The following is a 24,907-nucleotide window of genomic DNA, read 5'->3' on the forward strand; positions in this document are numbered from 1 at the left end:
AGGGGCATCACAGCTGTAGGGAATGCGGGTTTTTTACATGATCGCGATTCTAAAAGATAATGTTTCAGAGAATGTAGTTCGGCAGCTGCAGCTTGAAACCGTTGCTCATCCAGCCAAGACAAGCATGTCATGGGCGGAGGAATTTGGTGTTGGTGGGATAGTGTTTTATGCAAATGAACTCCTTGTTACATAACAGTGGGCCATACAGGTAGGTGTACAACAGCTCGCCCACAGATTTGGTATTTTCAGAAACAGGCAGCTATGAGATTTCTGTGGTTTATTTCACACATGAAGACCAAATGATTTGTATACAAATTTTGATCATTTTCCCATAATCTATCTTCTTTAACTTGCTCATTCTCAAAGACTCAAAGTCTGGATGTCAAATCAATCATCCAAACTGTCAAAGACAGTTAAAATATCAAGACCATTGCAATTGGCCAGTTTGGTAATAACCTTTATGTACTTGTACGACAGCTACAAGTGTTGAAATGAGATCTACTGCATGCCATTTTGAAGTAGAGCTTCGCCAGAAAAAAAACTTGAGTGTCTTGAACATGTAAGACATTTTAGCAGAAAGCAATGTCATCTCAATCACTTTATAGAGTAGGTATTGTATCTCAGGCCAGCACTATTTGCTGCGTGGGTTGTAAAATTGCCTAAGCTGTGTTTGAGAGATACTTCAGATCACCTAACATTGTCTGGACTAATGGTGTCACAATCACTTCAAACAAAATGTTTGAAGAGCTTCTTCAGTCCCCTGGAAAGACTTGACATACTGTAGATGGCGGAAAATAAAGAGATGCGCTAGTGTGGGAAAAGCCCATTTGGGAAAGTTTGTATCAAATTTAACAAACATTTACAGGGAACCTGCCAAAGTTGAGTCCCCAAAGCTGTACAGTTTGTCCAAATGTATCTCAGAAGTGAAGGAACCCCTCATAATATGCATACCTAATAATGAAATATTATTTTTATTAAAAAAAAAAATATATATATATATATATATATATATATATATATATATATATATATATATATATATATATATATATATATATATATATATATATATATATATATATATATATATATATATATATATATATCATGTGCACCAATAAATGGCATGAAATTTCTTTGAAAACACTCAACCTAAGTAATGACATTCATGAGTGGTTGAATAGAAAGGATACTACAGTACATCAAATGTTACTTACTACTTGCTGAAGCCATACAATTACAGTAATAGCAGCATCTACAGTATAATGGGAATGGGTGAAAGTGTTGCTGTGCAAACCTCTTTTGTGGCCTGTGTGTGTGAGAGCGTGTGTTTGTGTGTGTGTGAAAGTGTGAGTAAATTAACTTTATTTATGTTTACTTATAAGGTATGTAAACACTATGTGAAACTTTGTTTTTTTTACACAGTAGAGTACATTTTACTCTCGATAGAGATAGATAGATAGATAGATAGATAGATAGATAGATAGATAGATAGATAGATAGATAGATAGATAGATAGATAGATAGATAGATAGATAGATAGATAGATAGATAGATAGATAGATAGATAGATAGGGTAAGGTTTACTCTAGAAATGTAATGTGTATCCTTAATAATGAATTTATAATGGTTTGCACCTGGAATAAAATGAATTTAAATGATGTGTGAAGAACCACTTCTGAAAATGCATCATAGGGCAGACTTCCAATTTGTAATCAGATGTCAGACTGAAAGGGTTGTTGTTGACTGAAAATGGGTTGTGTTTTATTCTTCTAAAGTCACTTGGGCCTTCCTTTTTTCAATGAAATGTAATTCTTCATGTCTTTCCCGTACTAAGTTCTCAAAGTAGTCGACAAAGTTACAAGAACATTTAAGGTAAAGTCATATTTATTTAGATTGGTTTTTTTTGTTGTTGTTGTTTTTTTTTTTTTACAAAAAAGTGTCACACAAGGCCAAAAGAAAAAAAAAGACCAAATGCAAAATAATAATAATGAGCATACCCCTCCCTGTTTTCACATCGTACGTCCAAGGGGTTCTTCTTTCCTCATCACAATGAAATCAAAGAGGCAAGAGAACAGAACTCACATTGCTCTGGATGGCGTTTACTTATCTTAGCACGATAACACCTGGACAAAGTGACTAGTACAGTTCATAAGACAAGACAGCTCACGTGGATCCAAACACTGACTCTCACAAGCAGTTTTACATGTCATCGACGGTACAAATGGAACGGGACGGTTTACAGCTATCCAATACATTGGACTGATCACTTTTAAGACAGACTATACATGTCATAATGGGCACTTTTGAGGGAAATTCGATCAAATGGGTAATACAAATAAATAAAAAAAAAAAAAAAAAAAAGAATCTTGTTTTTTTGTTTTGTTTTCTTGATGTGTTACATCAAACCTCCATGTTGAGGTAAGCATGCCACTGGGGAAACGAGAGGAAGCCATCTCCCATATATAGGACTCCCTTGATTGTATCCCCACTCACTTTGTAATTCGCCTTGACAGTAAATCAATTGTGAAGCCTGGCCCCTTGGACTCCTTACTTAGTCCAAACCAAGGCCCTCTTCTCTCGCAAACATTCCTGCACACATGAATCACTCCAACTCCTGGCTCCTAGAAGGCATTTCCTGCCCGGCCCTCTTGCTCTCTCCGGCTCGCTCGCTCTTAGTCCTCTCCTGAAAGCTGGGCAGAAGCTTTTTGATTTGGACCCGCAGGGAGGAGAGCTCAGCTAACACTGGGAGCAGACAGAATGCTGGAGAGAGGGTGTCGTGTGATGCATGTGCAGCCGAGGCCGTGAGTTGGGGGGCGGGGGGTATGCTTAAAACTGCAATCCAAGCAGTAGACCGACATCACTTAACACAGGGGAGCGTTTCGTGTCAGCTTTTAAAATGTACATTCTCGCTAAGACAGATGTTCAACTCTTAAACACGGAACATCAATGTAGATTTTCCAGAATAACAAGAATATGTATAGGGTTCTTTTTTGCCCCCCCCCATCCCTTAAGCACACTGTAAAGATTCATGATCATATTCAGTGCTGCGGAGCATTCAGTGGTGAGAATGTGCACGGTGGGAGCACGTGTTGGCTTGCACCTGCTTAACCTGTCCCCAAGAGATAGACTACGATGCTATATCCACAGTACATGTACATCATCCTCTGTCAGCCGAGCAGACTCCCAACGACCATAAGCAGCTCGTTTGTCTTTGTATTATGTACACAACGTTGTAGTCTACATATCTACTACATGAGGATCGCGGATAGAGTCTCCAAGGGAGTGATGGACAAGGCAGCAACCGAGTGGAAAAGGGATCGTAGGTTGCCGCGACAAGAAAGGGCCTACAGTGTGTGCGTGCGTGTGTACACTACGGGGATGTGCTGTTGGTTTCTCTGCGAATGTCGGAGTGTGTGATGTTCCCCCCTTAATCCTCAGATCATGGCTCTTATCACCAGCCTCCCTTTGACCTGGTGAAGATAAGCACTCCTCTCTGCCTCCAAGCCCTCGTAATCGCTATCGAGGGGCTCTTCCTTCACCTTGATGACCTCGTAGTGCGTGTCGGGGAGCTCCACGCTGGAGCCGCCGCCGCTGCTCAGCGTGTGCTTCCGAATGACTCCTCCGGGGGGCAGCCTGTCCTCCTGCATGCGCTCCGGCTGCTCTCGCTCCAGAGGCTCCTCCTGTTCCTCCTCGGACTCCTGCAGGTGTGCGCTGGGCTGACGTAACTGCTCGATGGACTTGGACAGCAGCTGCAGAACACATTAACAATGAGAACAACTTGAGTCTACATGAAGCACTTACTTTATGCATTGGAAGTAGAATCATTCTGAATGTCAAGTAATGTAATGTTACAGGATGTTGATTCACTAGCATGCGTCTGTGGGATTTAGTGACAATGAATCGGGAAAGTGTTCACGGCGCTTCACTTTTTCCACATTTTGACATCCTGGAGCCTCATGCCAAATTGTATTCAATTAAACTCTTAATATACCCCTTTTATGACACTATGAATACAGATTTTTGGACATTTTTTGAAGTGATTTAAAATATAAAAGGAATAAATCTTATTTACATAAGTATTCACAGCCTTTGCTTTGAAGTCCAAGATTAAGCTCAGCTGCTCCTTCAAACCTCATGTGTATTCTGCTTTTTGCTTTTTTACGAGAGGCAAATTGAGGCAATGACCAAAAATCAAGCTTACTGAAACATGAGTGTGCCTATTCTCAGTTCAATATAAGCATTACAATTTGTACTATATAATTCATTAAATACAAGTTTTGGTCCTGTTTTACAATAGTTACATTCTCTTTAAACTTGTATGAGTTACTAAGTTTAACCTATTCACTACATGACTAGTAAAAATGAATCTTTGGCGGCTATAGCCATCAATGACAGTGAAAGAGTTCAAATGTTACTTGGGGTAATACAGGTTTCATGCTGGTGAATGCTGAGTTCATTCTACATTATGATGTACCTTTGATATGAGGAGGAAATGAATTAGTTCCACCAGAAGGGGGCTCTATAGCCAACAACAAGATTGCTAAGCAAATTATGTACAGACGGTAGTAGGCCTTTTATAAATATCTCTATTTAGGGGAATTAACCTTCTTTAGCTCAGGATTTGTAAACACAGTTCAGACTTTTTCCGAATGCCTAATCTCTTGTAAATTTCCATTGCTGCCCCCTACTGTGGCAGGCACCGGTGGACATGTAAAAACAGCCCCCCCTGACAAGCCTCTACTGGGAAATTAATTAGGGCAATGTTTCACTGATCCCTCGCTGTAAACACTCAAGGCTCATCCCTGATTAGTGGCCATTTATAACCTCCGCTTTAAGTGGCTTTAACCCGCGATCTCATTGGGCCGGATGATCACAGCCCAGCTCGCTCACGGGAAGTCCTTTTCGGATAAAATCGCCTTCATAAAGTTTCATGTACACCATTGGTGCCAAACGAGGTGCTGCGGGAAATGACACAATTTCACCTTAACCTGTCCAAAATTATTTGGGTATGGCTCATCTAGTTCAGTGACATACAGTGACAGGCAGAACAATTAAATGCCAGAAGGTGCAATAATACTGTCTATCTACTTACTTTATATTGACAAATAAGTCATGGCCACCTGAGAATATCATTATTATGCTCTTTTAAACAGAAATAGATTTCACACTAATTAAATATGGGAGTAAAGTGACACAAGATCAAGTTTTCCAGTTTTTGTGACATTTGTGTTTGGTCGTGAACCATGAGGTTTTTTTTATTTTTATTTATTTATTTTTTTAAATGGATGAGTTAGCTCAATAAAAGTTGGGATATCGACCAGTGGTGGGAAGGCCTAAACCTCAAAAACATTTCCCTGTTTTTAAAACGTGTATAAATTTGTAAACTATTGTATACATTTATTTTCAACAGTTTTATTTGTCTTTATTTAATAGTGTGTGACTTGCAGACACAGCCTATGGTCATCTGTGGGTCTATTTTTTGGCAATTCAGAATCTTTCTGCTGCTACACATACAGGTAATATGTGATATTTAATTGCCGTAACCCTCTTGGCTAACGCATGTAAACAGAGATATTCCAAATGTTTGAGAAACCCAAATTTGAATATTGGAATCATTATCATTGCATTTCCGGAAAGCAGAAAATCCACTGATTTTAAGCCACCTGCTTTTGACTGAAGAAGACATCACTGGTGCTCAAGGCTCAGGTAACAACTAATCCCGACTCAACTTGCAAAAGTCACGTGACCAAATTAGAAAAACAGTTTAAGGGACACTGTGTTAAGATTTCAACAAATGTTCATTAAAAAGAAATACATTAAATGATTATACATTTCGAAAACTTGCAAATAAATGTGTTCTTAACCACCAACAGAACATTTTAAATATAAGCATTGGTCTGGTTATCATTAAATTATATTACATGGGGGGGTGGCACTTTTCCGGAGGCTCCCATGTTTCTTATAGCTACAGACAACGGTAAATGCAGCACCTGCAGCAACTCCTGCTGTCCGAAATGAAAAACAGTCTAAATCTTACACGGTGTCCCTTTAAGCCATAAATAAAAAGTCTACAGGGTAGCCTGGGGATAATGACTGTGTACTGTACATGGACACGTGCAACAAATGTTGAGCAAGTTGGACCACTCTTTAACAGAAAGCAAGCTGTCTCCACAAAATCGTCTTTCAAATCGTCACTCATCCAATAGACTACTAAGGGCCTCGGTACCAGTATCTTGGTAAATGGCCTCTTTATCGTGAAGAGAGAAAAGTAAGAGTCTATTTGGGGAGAGTGGTTGACACATCTGATAATTGAGAACCGGCGTCTACTTGAGTGGAGGCCACTGTTTGAAGAAAAAAAAAAGATTTAGAAATCTAATTTTCTATGCCTTACTCAGGAGGTTGAAGATAAAGATGGTGATAAGATGCACGTGTCAGCTGTACACATCAGTTACCACTTGAGTTCGTTTTTTTTCTTTTTATTTCCTTCTCAGTGGTTTCCCATTCCTCCTTCAGGGCCCAGTGCTAGGACACATCAGTGCAGCTCACACAATGCCGCCTTTCACAGTCTCGGTCACCTCACACGCGTCCCTCACCAGAATAATTACTCTCTTGTGTCTTGGCGAGGTGACCTCGGCCAGCTTTCAGAAACACAAATATTGCCACAGAGGAACAAAATGTATTCTGGGCTTTTTTTCCCCCCTTCTCTGTTTGAACTTAGCTGAATTGAATTTCACAGTGTTAGCATGTGAACAACACTGCTGCCTTGAGCTATGATAACAGAATTAGTGCAGGGGAAGCATTTCTTCCCCATTTTCAGGTTCTTTAAGAGAGCAAAGAACAAACTACAGGTTAGGACTTTTAACTTCAGCAATCACAAATGCTTTTGAACAAACGGGCTGTGGATTTGTGTCCTTAAAATAGTAATATGTAAAGTTGCATATATTGACAAACCTTATTTATGTGGACCTGCTGCTGATATTGTTTCTGTTTCTCCAAAAAGTGCTGATGTTGCTGCTGAATGACAAGTTGTGCCAGTGTGTTCTGGGGCAGGGGCGCTGATTGGGTCCTGTTCAAGGGCCGATGTTTGGGCAGTTTAGGGCGACTGCTAGATGGCCGATCCTTCATGGCGAGAGGGGAAGGAACGTGCGATGGCAAAGAGCCTGGATATTGGCAAAGCAAACAACGAACCCAAAAATATTAGGTTTTAAGTGTATTAATTTATTTCATACAACAACGTAATGTGATGCAAGATCATCAGGTAAGATATTCTTACCAGTGGAAAGCATTTTCTGCTGCCTCATCTGCTCCTTCTGGAGAAGGTGTTGTAGCAGAGCCTGGTGACTGGGGCTCACTTTAGACTCCAGACCATTGTGAAGGGGCACAGGACCCAAGAGGTGCCCTGGCAGTCCATGCTTGCTCTCTATCGATCTCTCCTTCAGGCTCGCGGTCGTCTGAAAAGAGAACGTACAAATGATAAATCAATTTTATACACCACATTTAGGCCTCAGAACAGTTTTATTGTATTGAATAATTGAAAAAAAAAAGTAAGTTATTCAAATTTTTAAAAACGTCAAGGTTAAAAGTCACTGCTGCTGATTACCATGGCTCCTTGAAAATTAAAAATCACATAGCTGGTTGTAGGCATGGGCCGATAGGATTGGCAAAATATCGTGATATTAAAATTCAAGGTCAATTAAAACGGTCCAAATCTGTCAAAACCGGTAAGTTCTTTCCCCCCCACGGTGTCTACCTTAACGGGCAACTGCACTGTGCAACAGGGGCCTCCTCTCGTTGTGTATCACACGTGAGCGCTCTTCGACTGCAGCAGTCAATGTCATTACAGCTGCTGCTCTCCAGTTTCTGCTTTGCTGGCTAACTACTGCGGGAAACATGGCTAACCTGCTATCATATGCTACTTTTGCAGAGTGTTTTGTGTGATATCGCTTAAAGTAGGACACGAGGGGACTTGCAAGCTGGAGGATGCCCGACTAAACAAACGTTTACCCCCTTCAAACAAACTAAGCTGTCGGTTGTGTGGGAAGAATAGGACGGGCGACCGTTGCGTGTATATGGTCAGAATCTGATATTGTCCCATGCCTGACTGGTTATCAAGTGTTGTACAAGTGTTGCAGTTGAGTGGACTTGAGCTTTTAAAAAAAGCATTATAAATGAGTTTGAAGATAAGAGCATGCTTGACAGCAGACATTGCATCACAGTATTTATCTAATAGTTGATAAACTCTTTGGAGGCCACAGTGGTCAATGGCCTGCTGTCCCAGCCATGATGGTAGATTATCAAGAAACAAAACTATTCAATATAACTTCAAAATAATACTTACGCAAATAGGTGACGACGCAGTCGGGAGCCCAAAAGAGATGTTGGGTAGGGATGGAGATGTGTACAAACTCAACACGGACATGGAGTTCTCTGGTCGGAATAACCTCGGCTGTGAAGGCCATCGCTAGATGACAAAGAACATAAATAAAGAGAGATATTACTTGTAAGACACACAAAGATGGTAGCATGTGCTACGTCAGTGGTTCTCAACCTTTTTTTAAATGATGTACACCCTAACCAGTTAAAAGCATTTAAAAGAACTGTGCATCGTGCTATGCATGTGACAATAATTCTCTACAATACAATATGAATAAAGCGTAACTAAAACATAAACAAATAAAGACATATTATGTTTTGCGAAGGAGTCACTATATCAATTTAGCAATGAATTGCTTCATGCTCTAATTAACTTGTTTTTAATTGGAAAAGAAAAACGTACTGTTTCTGCCACAGTATTGAAAAGCATTCAATTAGACTGCTGATACCTGCAGAAACCTTGTTAAAATCTCACATACCCCTTGAAGTGCCTTCACATAACCCAAGGTGTACTCGTACCCCCATTTAAGAACCGCTGTGCTCGGTAGTTCACTAAAAGTTGTAAAAGTAATGTTCCAGCCCCAGTTCCTTCATCTCCAGTGGATCATATTCTAGTTGCTCCCCGCCCTTGGGCTCTACTCTCTAGGAGGACACCACCACTGGGGCACACTTCCTGCACCCAGCAGAGAAGGGGACCAGCATGTGGTTTTGGAACAGCCATGTTTATCCTTGCGACCCCTACCAGTACTCAGTGACCTGTACGTGGATATCCGGCCAATATTCCACCCCAGGGACCCGTTCCGTCTGAAAAAGGATACCTAATGTAACGGTGTATCAACATGCATTGCTTTTGCAACAGGCATGAGGTCTACAGGCATGCACTCCACCGCCGACTTTCACGAGAGCTTCAGCATGCATTGAAACAATAGCAAGCCTGTATGTTTATGTTGCTCGCATGTGGGTGTCTTTTTGGCTACCAGTGCCTGGGATATCAATTAAACGCCACAGTCCGTTTGTCTCCCTGATGCCTGATGTCAAAGCGTTCCTGCATTTTCTGTCACTGCAGGTCTTCGTGAGAGTAAACAGCTATAGTTCAGGAAAACACAGCTGCTCTGATGAGATTGCAAGTCGATGTGTCATATCTGCCACCCGCTATAATGGTCTTCTTTGTAAGCGTGGTCCAAGGGGATACGTGGGCCAGAACTCAGCCTTGAATCTATTGGGAAATGCGTCTGAGGAGGCACCAAGCCAAGCCAATGACAAAAATACAATGACAAGCCAACAGCAAAACCTGCCGCCAAACTTCAGACTGTTTTTTAAAAAGCATAATTGTGCAGAACATCTGGAGGAATAATATGAGCGATAAAAAAATAAGCAGGATTCTAACGGTTGCTGTTGTTTGCACTTAAACATTCACATTCTCTGCAAAACGTGTTGTTTTAACACAAGTAAACCTGGCACAGTCGGACACATGGGTCACGCTGTGCCTCTTTAATGTCAGTGCGGGTAGTCATTTTCACTGGAGGGGAACAGACAGAGGGCAAATGGTTGTTTTTATAGCTGCGAGCAGAAGGGCAGCCAAGCATTTTGTACTTTAACCCCCCCCCCCTTTTTTTTTCCTGTTTAACATGCATATGCCACAGTTTCCTTGATTTGGTAAATGAATGGCCAATGTACCTCAGTTTTTGTGGTAGTAGGCAAAGAGGAGGGTCCATTTTCAGCCCCCAAGGCACTGGAGGCCCCAATAGGGGAGCTGGGGCCCGAGCCAGGGGCACTTTTTGTTGGCGTAGAGTCTACAGAACATATAAGAGTTAGAGCGTATTCATGCACACGAACACAAAACACAAAATCTTGGAATATGTCCAATTAATGGCCTTACTTATTTTGTTACAAAAAAGAAGCAACGCTTATGGTTTAGTAGTCATCAAAAAGAAAAGGAAGCTGTCTAAACATCAGAACTACTAGCCTGTCCTAATGAGACCAAACACGTTATATATGTACAAACAGCAAAAAGAGGCACACAAAATACTTTTCAGCCTGATGTATTATGCAGAAAAACAGGTGAAGAAATACCTCTCAAATCTCTTGACTATATGCATAAAAACAGGTGAAGAAATACCTCTCAAATCTGTTTACTTTACTGCCTGTTACACATTCTATGACTGGTTGGTTCTGCCTGAATTTGTGGCCCGTTTGTCTACGTCGCAAAAGAAAATAATAAACCATTATTAGCTGGATCATACCCATCAGCTCCAGTGCCCTCTTCTTGTAAGGTGTCATGAGGTTGCCATCTTTTCTCTTGAGCATGGGGCTGCTTCGCCTCTCAGCAACTTTCTGTTTGAGTCGAGAACGCACCTTCAGGTTGGGCTCAGAGGCTAAAACAAAACAAAACAAAAAAAAAGGATGAAAAAAATAGTGAGCAGACCTTTATCTTAGTCTCAGTTCCTTTTTTCAGGGTGAAAAACGAGCCAATGGCACGAGAAAGCCAAGCATTGTTTTATATCCAGCCAATGTAATGGAACTTGTGAATGCAAACAGGAGTATCATAAAATCACAGACTATCAATCAACTTATTATTTTATCACACTTCAACAATTTGGGATTTCCAGAAAAAGAAACAAACTTTTTTTTTTTATTAATTAAATGACTCAGGATCGGGCTTATTTCCAACTCATCTGGACTAAATTAGTTCGCAACACTGAGCTCCAAGTGAAATTCTGCCGCTACCTGCCGCCCTGGTGGCCACATTTCTGATACAGTAGCAGCAGTTAAACTAACACAAAAACATAGCAGATGTTTAAAGCTATTCCCAATACCCCCCATCTGCTAATACAAAACAAGGTCATTTTAGAGGCCCTCATTAGTTCAGAAACATTTTTGAGGGTCAAGACTTGGTTTTAGAGTTTAGGTTTGAATTGGAATTTGACTGCGGTTGTTACATATACTTTCATACATTTATGTACATATATGCTGTATGTAGCATGTACGTATATACACATCTCTCTCTCTCTCTCTCTCTCTCTGGGACTTGTTTTTAAGCATGCCATCTCCATGTCCCCCATTCACCTGGCCGCCCACACGCCTGTGTCGAAATATGCTACTGATTGCTTCCTCAACAACTAACCAACCGGCCTGTACCACATCTGTAGACTGAAGCAGAAATTATTTTAAATGAAATCTAAAATAATCGATCTTAATCAACATTGAAGACCCCAAAATCGGAATTGGACAGAATTGCGAGATAGCCAAAGATGCCCATTCTTTATATACTTTATATTTTACAAATTCAACCATTCAATCGGCCAACACACCAAAACACAGAATTGGACTTTCAATAACATTCTTTTGGACGTGTCACCCCAAGCCACACAGCCAAAGGGAGAAATAAAACTCTCAATTAAAAAAAGGGATAAAAATGTAGCACATCAAACAACTTTTTTTAATGACCGTAATCAGTTTCTAAAGCAATATCTTAATATTTTAAGAGATATTTTTATTGTGTACAATGTGCATTGTGCTTTGGGAAAGTGTGGCCATGACATAAGAGTGCCGCAGGGCAGGATGGATATGGGGGTGGTGCTAGAGGGTACATAGGGGCACAGTGGGCCAGATGCTGCTATTTCTGGCATTTGTCAAAGCAACCAAAGCCTCATCCGTAATACGTCGTGAGGACCTCTAATCCTGTGGGTGTGAGGATGAATGAAAGCGTGCAAAGAAGGAAGAAAGGAGGCAGGAGAGAGGAATGAGAGGGAGAAAAGGCTGCTCGAAGTCCTGTAAATCTGCTTCACGCCCCACTGCCTTGATTGCTTTCTATTTTTACACACTGCTGCCACCAAGCAACATTTGCCAATTGGTCGCCACGGGAACGTCAGACAGCGGCATGGGAAGGGACACTTTCTCACTGGTCTCCATGGAAAAAGACACAAACATCCTGATATTTTCAGATATAGAAGGTACGGTAATTAAGGCAGCTTTAAAGTGCAGTATCTAAGATTGAATGGTTAAATGACCAAAACAACGTCATCAACAATACTGAGAAAGACACAAGCATTCAGTTCAGTGAGTACCGAGACGATTAACTCCACTGGCTTTTCTTTAAGCTTGTTTGTGATTCATATTTATTTATAAATTTTTATTTGAAACTATATTGAGAGGTTAATAGCGATGGCTTGCCAAAAAAAAGGTTGTTTTGTACTTGTTTATCTGCTCTGGGTGCTCACTGCAATAAGGCCACAACTATAATAAGCTGTCATCAATCATAAAAGAACAAGTACGGTATGTGCACCGGAACTGAAACTATATTTAGTCATGTCCTATTTATAGATGCAGCTTCCAAGCAAGTCTCCCCTCTTCAATGTTAATGTTGAGTAAGATTGATTGTTTTAGCAGGAGTTAATTAATCATAAAAGTTCTTCAAGTTTTAAAGTTGGTGGCCATTCCTTCTTTGGAGTATTTTGCTTCTATTTCCTGTATGATAGTAACATTTGAGTTACTAAGTTGAGTATCATACAGGCGTAGAACATGTTCAACTTAAAAATACAGTATCAAATTTCTTTTTCTATCACACAGGATGTGTCACATTAGCTCAACTGAGAAGTGTACATTTGTACTGTATACATACTAGGCAACTGGGTCAAGAGCAGAGTTCTTAAAGCTAAGCTGCAATTATTCTTGCGGTAGACTTATTGCGTGACTTCACCAGCGAAGTAAATTTAGACAGATAACGGGTTCATCAAGTGTGTGCATTAGTCTTCAGGTAAAATAAGACACAGCACAATTGCCATCTTAACAAATAGACATAAGGTGGATGGTTAGGGAAGTTGATAATATGTGGACCAACACAACGACAGAGAAGAGACCTTGTGTAAGGAATAAACATAGGCCAAAGCCCAAGGATGAAACCGTACAATCCTGTTTTATGAAATATGTGATGTTGCAACAGAGAGAAATTGATCTTAACTGTTCAGTGAATAATACATGAATACTATGTCACGCTCAACTGTATTTTTTATGACCTAGCCATAGAATTCCATCGTGACCATTCAAAATGCAGGTCACATGCTACAATTTGGCAACCCACTACAATATTTCTTGTTGAACTTGGAATGGTTGACATTTACTGAGTTTGTAAAAGAACCAAGACTCATAAATAGAAGTTTGTGTGACAAAATATATATGACGAACAAATGTGATTATGGAGCTCAACCAGAATAAACAATGAACTTCGCCCTTTGGCCGACCGAAGCAGTTGGGTGTCTCGCACAGAGTACTTGAGTCACCCCCATCTTGTTTTGAGAGAGCTATCTTTTCTTAAACAAACAATCATGTCAAGGACAATTCTGCCTTTGCCAGGCGGAACGCGACAACACTTGACGATCAACCATCAGTGGCAGTTGCTGGCAGGGAACAACACCACCTTTGTGTGTCAACCTCGTGTGCCGCGCCTTTAAAGGGCTTTAATGAAGACAGACAGGAAGTGGGGGGGAAAAGACTGAGCAGGAAATGACCGCATATAGATTCAGGAATCCATCAAGCAACATGTAGTTTTATCAGTGAGAAGGGCGCACAATGGTCATTTTTGTGCAGAATGTTTTTTATACTCGAGAATCTATTAGGTTTTTGCTATTTATAAACAAATGATTTTCAAACACATCCTATTGTTCTAAATAGAGGTTACAAAATGTCACTCTTTATTCTTCATAATGGGGATATTGACAGGCTGGGAGCTAACTAACTCAAAAAGTAAGATTGTTTTAGGGTTTGATTGAAGTGACATGAGAGAGAAAGAACATAGGTGTAATTTGGTGAGCACATACTGGAGGTTTCTTTGGGAGGGAGGGCTTGCCAGTTCTTGTGCTTGTAAAACTAAGAAATAGGAATTATTGTTATTTATACAGCTTTCCTCAAGCTTTAAAACAATAAGACTGGTTTTTTTTCTTCACCTTTTTGGTGGGGGCAACCTGTGTGTATTCAAAATTGATTCTAAAGCCCAGAACTTGGGAGAGATTCAACTGCAACTATTTCCACATGCATTACTAGTTCTAAAGTTAATCATACAGTATATTTTAAGACATGCTTCTACTTTTAGTGAACAACATTTCTTTAAAATTATTTCAAGTGAGCAATGAAAGAAGGAACTCATGAAGTGTCCTCATGAACGTTTTGTGACAAACACTGGAAGGATAAGAGAGGCAGGGGTCATAATGAGCCGAACTGATGCGATTGGCAGGTCATCAGCAACCCCCGGAAACTCAATGGCTCTTAAGAAGTCTTGATTGACAGAGGCCAAAAAGGATCTTAATTGCAACCCACAGTGTCCCAAATAGCCGCATGGTGCTTTGTGTTCCTCAAGGTACAACTTACCGCTGGTCAGGCAAAATCATCATATCTCCAAAATGGGTACATTTCACGGTTTGTTCAACCATTAGTATTACATGTTCAAAAAGAGCAAGCCGTTTTCAAAACTTTAGTCGTCCCTCAGGCCTCCATCCATTTTCCCGAGCCGCTTATGCTCTCAGAGCTTGCTGGTGCCTATCCAGGTTGGCTTCGGGCAATAGGCAGGGGACACCCTGAACTGCTTGCCAGCCAATCACAGGGCACACAAAGACGAACAACCATTCACACACCCAATCACACCTAAGAACAATTTAGTATGTCCAATACACCTGCCATGTCCGGAGTGCCCGGAGAGAACCCATGCAACCTCTTCCTCGGGGAGAACCTGCAAACTCCACACAGGATGGCTGGAGCGAGGTGGATTTGAACTCAGGTCCCTTACACGATAAGGCGGACGTGTTATTCACTGCGCCACCGAGCCACTCCACACTTTGGTCAGTAATTTGTCGTTAATAAATAAATAACATCCACATGTGTGGACTAAACAATTGAATAGTTTTGTGGGGTTTTTTTTTTTTTTTTTTTATGTGTAATGTGACTTTCAAGGTTTCAGCCCGACATTATATTAATGAATGTACTGTAAATTTCAGACAGTAAGCCAAAACATTTTGCTCATGTATTGAAGCCTGCGGCCTAACTGCAGTGTTTTTTTATAGTTGCAATGAAGTATGCGCGAGCCAACATGTAGATTTAGATTGACTGTAAATGAGTTTACATGAACATGTTGTTATTGTGTGTCACACAAATGGAAATAAGCATACCTGTCTTCCTCAAGGGGAAGTCATCCTTGCCGTCAATGGGAGATGGCAGCGTGTAATGGCAGGTAGGGGACAGGCCTCCAAGAGGAGGAGAGCTTTGGTCCAGAGAGGTATGATGGGAGGACCTGACCATAAAAGATAAAAAGTCTAAAAGTGCTTCACATTAATTCAACACTGTCAGGACTACAAATAGTCACCTGTACCAGAGCTTGGGGTGGTGGATGAATGAATGATTGACACCATTGCTGCCAGGGTCCTTTGCTGATTTGCTCAACAGAAACTCTTGGAGTTTCTGCTTCACTTCTGTACTTGCCACTGCACCTGTGAGACCAAAAGGTACAATAACAAGAATTGGGGTTACCCTAAGTATACATGACTTGTGAAATATTGACAAAAGCACAAATTTTCAAACATATTCGTTTTCCATTCTCTGACTGTCCCAAGTAATGTAGAAAGATCCCCCCCTAGTGGCCAACAAGCTTTGTGTTTCAAAAAAAAAAAAAAAAAAAGAGAACACTCCTGTTGGAGGCATGCGGTTCCAGGCTGTAGTTTCAAATTACCTAACCTGACAAAGTCATAAGTCATCTCCTCTATTAATAGACAGAATGTCAAAACAGAAATGAAACCTTAGATCCAAAGCTATTCTCATAGTTCTATTAAAAGACATTTTCAACAAAATTCCAAGAATAAATGGCACCAGGAAGCCTCGGCTATTTGTGTTGCTTTAATTATACACTTTATTATAATAATCATCGCTTTAAAATTACAGGGATCTTCTTTGCCTCCTAATTATCAGTTAAAAAAAGTATATATATATATATATATATATATATATATATATATATATATATATATATATATATATATATATATATATATATATATATATATATACACACACACACACACACACAGTATATATACAGTGTATATACCTCTCTTTGAATATTTTCAAAATGTTAAAAGATTTTATTTTTAGTTTTTAATAGCCTCTCTGCTTATGTTTTATATATTTTATACATATTTATATATGATGTGCCACAAAATAATTATAAATATATATATATATATATATATATATATATATATATATATATATATATATATATATATATATATATATATATATATATATATATATATATATGCATATAGCTTTCCATCTATAAAATCAGACTTCATAATTGACTTAATAACAATAATAACGCAATTTTTTTTTCCCCCCTCGGTGTCAAACTCTTACTCTCTCTGGAGCGCTCTTTGGCCCTAAGACTCAAGCTGGAAATGTGCAGCTCTCGTCGATGCCTCTCCTGTTCTTTCTCCTGCTGGTTCTGCTGCTGGCTTTGTTGGTGCTGCTGGCTCTGCTGCTGAAACTGCTGTTGCTGCTCCAGACGGCGCTCCTTCTCTGCGAGTTCCTGCTGTTGTTTCATCGCTTGGAGCTCCTGTTGAAGCTGAGAAAGCAGCAGAACCAGCATGAGCAAAGTAACACGAATGAATGATGCTGAATGTTTTTGGAATTACCAGCTACTGTTGTGCGCTTACTGTTTTGCTTTCGTTCTCCCACAGATGGACAATTTGATGCTTTTCAAGGTTCGAGTATTTTCATGATATCTGCACTGTACCACACTATGTTGCGCTTGTTGTGCTGTGCTGTGTGTGTTGCTTAATTTTAGTTCTCAAACTTTTTTCAATCATATACTTCCGTGAAATATTTTTCAACTAAGGACATCTTAAAACACCACAAAGCCTTTCTTGGATGAAAAAAAAAAAAGACAAAGCAGCGTGCTGGGCCATCCGTGTCTGATTTATTAAAATGTGGAATTATGTTTATAGTGCTATCGGCCTATTACTTTAAGCTACTCGAGAAAATGGATTGTATAACATCATCTGTTTTGTTTTGCAATGTGAATGTTTATAAAACATTTGCTGATACCAGCAGAACCCTGTGAAAATCGCATGTAACCCCTGGAGTGTTTTCACCTACCCTCAGGGGTACTTTTCTGCCCATTTAAAAACCACTGTATGAGTGACGCCCACCTTGAGGTGCTCCTGGAGCTGAGCCTGATGCTGACGGGTCAATTTCTCATGCTGTTTCTGGAACTCGCTGATGAGCAGCTGCTTTTGGATCTGTTGCTGCTTTTGGATAAGAAGAAGCTCCTGCTGCAGCTGCCGTTCCCACAGTCCCGGGTCCGAGCCTGGCCCCAGCATCCTCAGGTCTGTGCGCAGGTCTAACGGAGACAAGGGTTCCACGACCAGTGGTACGTCTGACTTAATCTCCACTGGATACCACAAAAAGGGGATGAGAATAAAGAAAAAAAAAAAAACATTAAATGTCTAATAATGAAAACATGCCGGTCATGAAAAACAGTTGGAGGTAAATCGGTGCTTGTGTAAAATAAAAAAATAAAAAATCATAAGAGAAAAAAACAAGAGCATTATATTAAGAATAAGCGAGTATAAATCAGAAGGATGAGTTGAAGGAAAAAAGTGAGAATCACGAAAGCACAGCTTTCGCTCATGCAAACCTGTAATTATAATCCTTTCTAAAAACAAACACTGGATCACATCCGGCAAAGTCTGCTGGGAGCAGCTGTACCAAGGACCCAATGGACATTTGGCACGGAGCTCACAGTGGACATTTCATGTATTTATTTAAATCCTGTTTTCCGCATGTTTAATAAACAACCACTGTTCTTCTCATATCTCCCAAGGCATCATGTAAATCCTTAAAGGAAAATATTTTTAAAGGCTAGAACAGGCATTCATGGGGGGCATCGTGTATTTCGCAATCTTTGCAGTTTTTTTATAGTGCTGACGTTAATAGGAAGTGTTTTTCTCATTATGTATAATTGCTAGATACAAAGACACACAGTTTCCTTTCATGCTGAGCTCTGTATGTAGTTAAAATAATATCCAGTTACAAATGTAGAAAACAAGTCTATTTCATCTCATATTCCTGGCAGTACACAAATTATCAATGAAACTCTTTTTTATCTGCATAAATGCGTAGATATTAGGCATAAGATCGCCACTGATATTTTGTTTAACATTTTTGCCTCTTTGACTTTCTGTAAAAAAATAAATAAATAAATAAATAAATAAATGAATGCATACTTACATAAAGCTACTACTGTATAACATACACAGTGTAAGTCCATGAAGTTGGGCTGGACGATATGGCTGAAAAGTGTATCACAATCTAAATATATCATAAACTGATACTGAATTATTGGCGAACCCCACAATTAAATATATTTAAATCTAGTAATGTACATCTCTTCCCACTAATTTTATTTTAAACCAAATATTTCCTTCAAGCAAAAAAAAAAAACTAACCAATTTGTAGACTCCTGTAATTGCAAAGTTATGTTCATAAAAAGGTATATATTTAAAGCTATACTGCCAGTGGTGATGTAACTTCATTATTGGGATAGTAACGGTATTGATCCACTTTGTCCAAAATGTCCAACAGAACTGATAACATGTTAGCTGAATTATACTGCTACATACAATAACCACCATGCTGCAAAGTGTATTTGAAATGAGAGCAACATACAAATCTACTTAAAATTCCAGTAGCTGCAAGGTGATTTATTGAGTACATTCATGGCATTAATGTTCTCCAGGCAGGAGGTGGCAAACACAAACAGTTGCATTGCACTCACACAGACCCACACGCACCCACACACAGTATATCACCTGTTCACCAAAAAAACAAGGGAAATCTGATACATTTGACAATTTTGAGTGTGCTGTGACACTTTTATCTGCCATCAGTTCTTTTAATGAGCTGTCACAAGTAGATTTTAAACCAATCAAAGACCTCCTTCGCTGTAGTTGCCATTCCCTGTGGTAGGCACATTGGCGAAAATGTGTTTTGTTTCTACATTACTGCTGTCGTTCCATTTGTACGTGGTGGTGCTGATTATAAATAGCAACATAAAAGCAAGTGGTGCAATTCTGCTTTGTGACATCCCCCACACCCCAGTATCCACCACCCTAACTTGCTGCTGTCATAGCAACACCGGCTACGTAATTATGCCACCCAACACACACCCCATCCGCCAGATATGGAGTCTCGCCGCATGTCATCTCCTGCCTACTGTGGCAATGTGACATGTGGACTATTATATCAGCTCTTATATAAGGATGGAGTCCCCAGCAGAGAGAACCTGGTAGAACAAAAACAAATTACGCATAGAGTGAATAGTGAGTGAAAACTAGTCTTAGAAGAGGTTCAAAGAGTGAAGACAGCCAGCAGGAAGTCCTGGGCTTTGGTGTTCTAAAAACAGCTTCAGTGAAATGACAGAGGAGGGTATTAGCTCGGCAGGCACATGAATGGGGACCTGTGGATCAGACTCCTCTTTGTTGACAAGAAAAATGCATCTTGGCATGTAAGCACTTGACAAAGGACTCTCCTGTAATGGGCGCTGTTCCAGGGACAGCCGTGAACCTGTGAACCATTCAAGGACTCTGTGAGTCAGACACCGTCAGTGCTACTTCTGCCTAATGGACCTAAAAATAGCTACAAAAACACCTGCTGGCAGGGAGAACACGCCACTGTGATATTTAATTAATCTCATATTTCATTCCCTACCCTGACTGCGAATGACATTATGGATCTCCACTTTGATCGGCACATCAAGCTGAGTCCCTATCACTATTTCTCAGACGAGGGGGGGGAGAAGGTGTAGGCGGGAGTGTGAAGGCTTAAGGCCACATTTGATAACCGAGGCTGCACGAAATGGCCCTTGAGGAAACCACAACAGGCTCATGCGCCCATGCTATTCTTGTCCACCCACAGTCCACAAGAATAGCGCAGAGTGGAGCGGCAAAGTTGAGGGAAAATAATGAGATCCTTAAGGTATGGTGATTATTCAAGCGCGCCAAATGGAGAACTGACAATGTACATCCATCACAACAGCAGACAACGTGCTTCACCAGACAACAAAATGGTATTTGGACTAAAAGCACAAACGGTACAGCAGTACTGCCTGAAACAGAAATCTTTAGTTTCTGTCAAACGAAAATAATTCGTAAGCAGACAAGAATACTGAACCACCAGTAACTGGGGACAAATATAAAGGCTCTTAATATAGACAATGTGCCAAAGACTGTCACACTTGTGAAGCTGCCAGCATAATTTAACACTTGCAAAAATAAAACTGTAATGTAGCCTCCATTCATTTTATCTTTAGGTCATAGGGATGATGACACTTTTGGGTGTGATGATTCTTAATGGAAATACCTTTTTCTGGATTAGAATAAGGTACTTCACATTTGGATGGCAGCTCTAATGCTCCATGCCCTGGTAAACAAGATATTTATGAATGGCAGCTCCCAAGTTTGTTTTTAGCACCAGCGAGACAAGTACCCTGTTGCCCCATACCCCAAATTCTCCCTGTAGGAGGCCCTCCGAGTGGCGATTGGGTGGCTCACACCCTGGGACCGCTGAAGTCGGAATGGCAGTGTTCCTAAAAGTGTTTACCTTCTTGAGCCTTTGCCTCGCTCTTGGTTAGAGTGACAATTACAGCCTTAATTTGAGATGACTGTTCAGAATAAAATGGCTTACATGAGATACAAGCGTTCATAAAATGAATATCACTCACTGAAAAGAAAGCGCAACGCTGTTCTAACACTCCCAGTTTGCCAACACATCACTAAATAAAGCTAAGAACGTTGTGACTGAATAATGAAGCTTGTGTTGCAAGCACTCCATCACATACTCTTTAATCATAAATCATACTCATGGTAAATCTTGTAGTGAGGCAGGCTCAGCCTTGACAGGAAATTGTTCATAAAAAGATTTTGTAGGTAATTATGCAACCACATTTAATTTTCAAAAAGTTGCACCGATTAGTGACAAGTGCTCCTTTTTTTATGTAAGCCTTTTAAAACTTTGGACAAGTTCAACTTTGAAACTTCTCACACCAGTCGTGCTGCTGTGAGGAGGCCTGATATCGGCTATTTTTAATCATCTTTTACAACTGACAAACAGGCTTCATCAGTTACACTTAATAGCTTCATTTGTGTTACATGTTGCCCGCATTTAAAATAGATGTTTGCTGATCTAAATTCCCTGTCTGAAAATTAAAATAGAAACAGACACAGAAGTTCTTGGGGGGGAGAAAATAAGTTGATCTTTGGGACTGCAATGTGGCACTGGATCTCTCATTAAGTGCCTTGTTATTTTGAGCAGCTGGCAAGTCTAAAGCAGGAAACGGCACTTTATTTTTAAGACTTTGGCTCGTCCTTGCAGTTGAGCCAGATTTCAGACTTGCAGGCTATCTCTTAACAAAGAGAAATGACCCGAACCACCGTGCTGGAGCCAGCAATCTTGCCGTCTACTGTTTGGCCATCAACGAACAACAACACACAATAACATGTCCATTGGGTATTAATAGCAAGAATAATGAGGCAAATTCAGATGATATCACCCTGAAAAATTGATAGTTAAGGCCCATGTCAAGATTATGTCATTTTATTAGCAGAAACTATTACCTGTACCCTGATATATCAATCACCAGAGATTAACTGCACTGATCATTGAGCTAATAACTAGAAGAAGGCTCCACAAGCCTCCTTTCTCATAGGGACATAAACAAAAATCCAACATAACAGATGGATTATAGAATCATTTTTCATCTATCATGAGTCCTGTAATTATTTTTGTGAATGTGCATCGTGAGTACTTCAAACACATTCTGAAGGGACATGAAGGTAGATGAGCCACACAAGGGTACTTATTCAACAGACTATTATTGTCTGCAAGGTTCCTATTGAAGTGGTTTTGCATGATGTTTTGCACTGGGAGACTGAGCTAATTAGTTTCCTGGTTGGAGAATTAATTTCAGAAAGCTTTTGTCTGATGCCACTGACACATGTGCTTTTATTTACGTGAACTACTTGAAATGAAACAGCATTATCTTTAAAAAAAAAAAAAAAAAAAAAAAAAAAAAGGTTATTTCACTTGTGGAACAGATTTCCATTAAACCCATTTCATAGCACATGACCCTCAAGTATAAGGTCTCTAGTTGGGCAACATGTGAACGATCACATGTGAACGATCACATTTGTTTGCCATAAAATAAAGAACAAATACAACAGGCAAAGGGGTTTCACTATTTATGTTTGTTCCAAGGCACTGTTAAATTAGAAGCACGCCAAGATGGAACGATAATGCACAGACGCCTAATCTTAGCAGGCTAATGCCATAAGCTGAAAATAACTCACCTAAGAATAGCTGACCCACAGAATAAGCAAGGAGGCTGAATTCAGGCGCTCTGTGCAGCCGTTGTTTGCCACACAGGCCTCGCACACAGAGGACAAGATGTGTGACAACATGATTTATTGACAGATGGAATGTGTCATCCTCCCGTCTTCTTTCTAAATTTGTGTGACTCTCTCAGGATTTTGCTTGGAGTCAGACTCATGCTTGTTTTTCAAGACCAAATTTCACATTTGAATGAACTCACATTGAAATTACAGTAAACCTGCATTTATTTATGCCTCGCCTAATTGTGCATAATCAATTCAAAGTTCTGATGTACCCTAAATTAAACCCTTAATTCATTGAATCTGCACTTTGTCATGAAACAGCCAGGACAATCATTTGTGAAGCCTAACAACTATGCAGTCCTTTAAATGTTGAACAATTACGAAATGCACGATAAAGTGCGCCCTGACTCAACCTGAGCGCATTCGTTGCATAGTCATTCTCATCGGATTGTACATTTCCATTTTATGTGAAGCCAAAAATAGAGCAGTCAATAATGTCCAGAGAGAAACCTTTACGTTGTCCCCTCAGCATTCCCATCACACTTTTTCCACTTCCCTAAAAAGTGCACAAAAACAATGTCCCCTTCATGATCTCAGTGAGTCATTTTGACCGGCAAGAGCTTGGGAATAGGGGTAGCACACTTCCTATTCGTACAGTTTAACGTAATAACAGTGTTCCTTTTAGAAAATACAACACGGTCATAATGTTGCTTGAACGCACAGCAATGTAATCAACAGAACGCATAAGAGAGAAAATACCTCGATTCAGGAAGAAGTGCCTGATCCTACCACAGAGCCCAGCTGAGAGTTCTTTGCACAGAGAAAGAGACTATCTGAGCGCAGAGTTGGGAGTAAGAGCGAGTGAGAGAGTGGGAGAGAGGCAAGTACACCGAGGATGGACGTGTGTGTGTGTGTGAGATGTGGAGCCGGAATGCACAAGCAGGAAAGGAAGGAAAAAATAAAAAAAAGTTGACATTCCGAGCTGGAGGATCTCGAATGGCTGTAGGCTGTGCGCTGTGATCACCTGAACTGTTCACGTTGTGCATCCTGCTCTGGTTGGGGAGCGGCTGGGCTCCAACGCGGCCGTCTGTTGTGGAGAAACTTGACTCGCCCTCGTAAATCGTCTGCAGCATACTCCACTTAGCGCTCGGGTCTCATCGCACGCCGTCACCAAGAGAGCCACCCCTTCGGCCACCCGGGGGAGCGAGTGCCACAACGGTTTTCCTCCGCCTCCTCCTCTGAGACAGCACTCTCGCTGGAAAGCAGGAGCACTTTCTCTGCGGGGCTGTTTGCCTTCAGCCGGCACCCAAACACTAACGCAGTGTCAGCCTCTCTGCCTGTGCCTGCCTTCTCTTCTCAGCAACGTGTCAGAGGGGAGCCTGCAAATGTAAAGCAGAGTTGCTTGGCAAAGTGGTGTGTGTACTGTGCACTGAGCACCTCACTCAAGCTGGGGCGGGAGCGAGCTTCATTTGCATGTGAATCAACAACTGCGTGGCCCACAGGTGACAGAAATAGAACAATAGCCAGCCCTGGCTAAAAATAGGTCAGGCGAGGCACGGGGATTGGAGCAGCATTGATGCGTTTAAAAATACCACACCAAACACAGCTGTCTTCTGCAGCTCCTGCCAGAAGGCATGTCTCCTGACTCCCTCTCTGCAGATGGAGTCTTGATCTCCCCTCCCTCTTGGAGTAGTGGAACAAGTCTCTCGCTCTCTATTTGCGTCTTCATTTTGTTCTCTGAGGTGTACGAGCAATAGGATCCCTTTTACATTGATGTGTTTGGCAAATGATTCACAAAAGTGCTTCTTTCAAGTGATTCACAAAAACACAGGCTCTATTTTTAAATATCTCCTACTGCAATCCACCACAAAGAAATGGTGCTTTCCCATCATCTTTCACTTTCTGAGGACCAATCCAGTTAAGTAAGCGTCTCACAAGCAGAGCAAAACCAAAACGAAACATGTAAGCTCTCCTTCTTTGCGAAACAAGAATCACCCTTAAATTTAGGGTGAAATTTTGGTATTTACTATTTTGCTGTGTATAAGAGGCACCGACAGTTTGGCAGCAATGTTAAAACTATAGCAACACAGAATAAATCT

The 24,907-nt window shown here is 40.5% G+C and overlaps 1 protein-coding gene across 5 annotated transcripts; it reads right to left on the minus strand.

Moving 5' to 3' along the window:
- Nucleotides 1-1,869: 1,869 nt before the first annotated feature.
- On the minus strand, nt 1,870-24,312 carry LOC148426768 (histone deacetylase 9-B-like). 5 transcript variants are annotated; one of them, XM_088409715.1, is made up of 11 exons: nt 23,833-24,312; nt 17,568-17,809; nt 16,772-16,981; nt 15,734-15,858; nt 15,534-15,655; nt 10,620-10,751; nt 10,054-10,169; nt 8,342-8,464; nt 7,277-7,454; nt 6,955-7,163; nt 1,870-3,752 (listed from the first exon to the last, which is right to left on the minus strand). In XM_088409715.1, the coding sequence occupies exons 1-11, from the start codon at nt 23,939-23,941 to the stop codon at nt 3,438-3,440; spliced, it is 1,881 nt and encodes a 626-aa protein (XP_088265841.1). In that variant the 5' UTR covers nt 23,942-24,312; the 3' UTR covers nt 1,870-3,437. The 5 variants fall into 5 exon arrangements, with proteins under 5 accessions (XP_088265841.1, XP_088265843.1, XP_088265839.1 ...); XM_088409717.1 differs by having other exon boundaries at nt 15,734-15,851; nt 16,774-16,981; nt 23,833-24,311; XM_088409713.1 differs by having other exon boundaries at nt 15,728-15,858; nt 23,833-24,311.
- Nucleotides 24,313-24,907: the final 595 nt, after the last annotated feature.

This window comes from Hippichthys cyanospilos, chromosome 3 (assembly GCF_059441005.1).
Source record: "Hippichthys cyanospilos isolate Australia breed blue-spotted pipefish chromosome 3, RoL_Hcya_1.0, whole genome shotgun sequence".
Taxonomy (NCBI): Eukaryota; Metazoa; Chordata; class Actinopteri; order Syngnathiformes; family Syngnathidae; genus Hippichthys; species Hippichthys cyanospilos.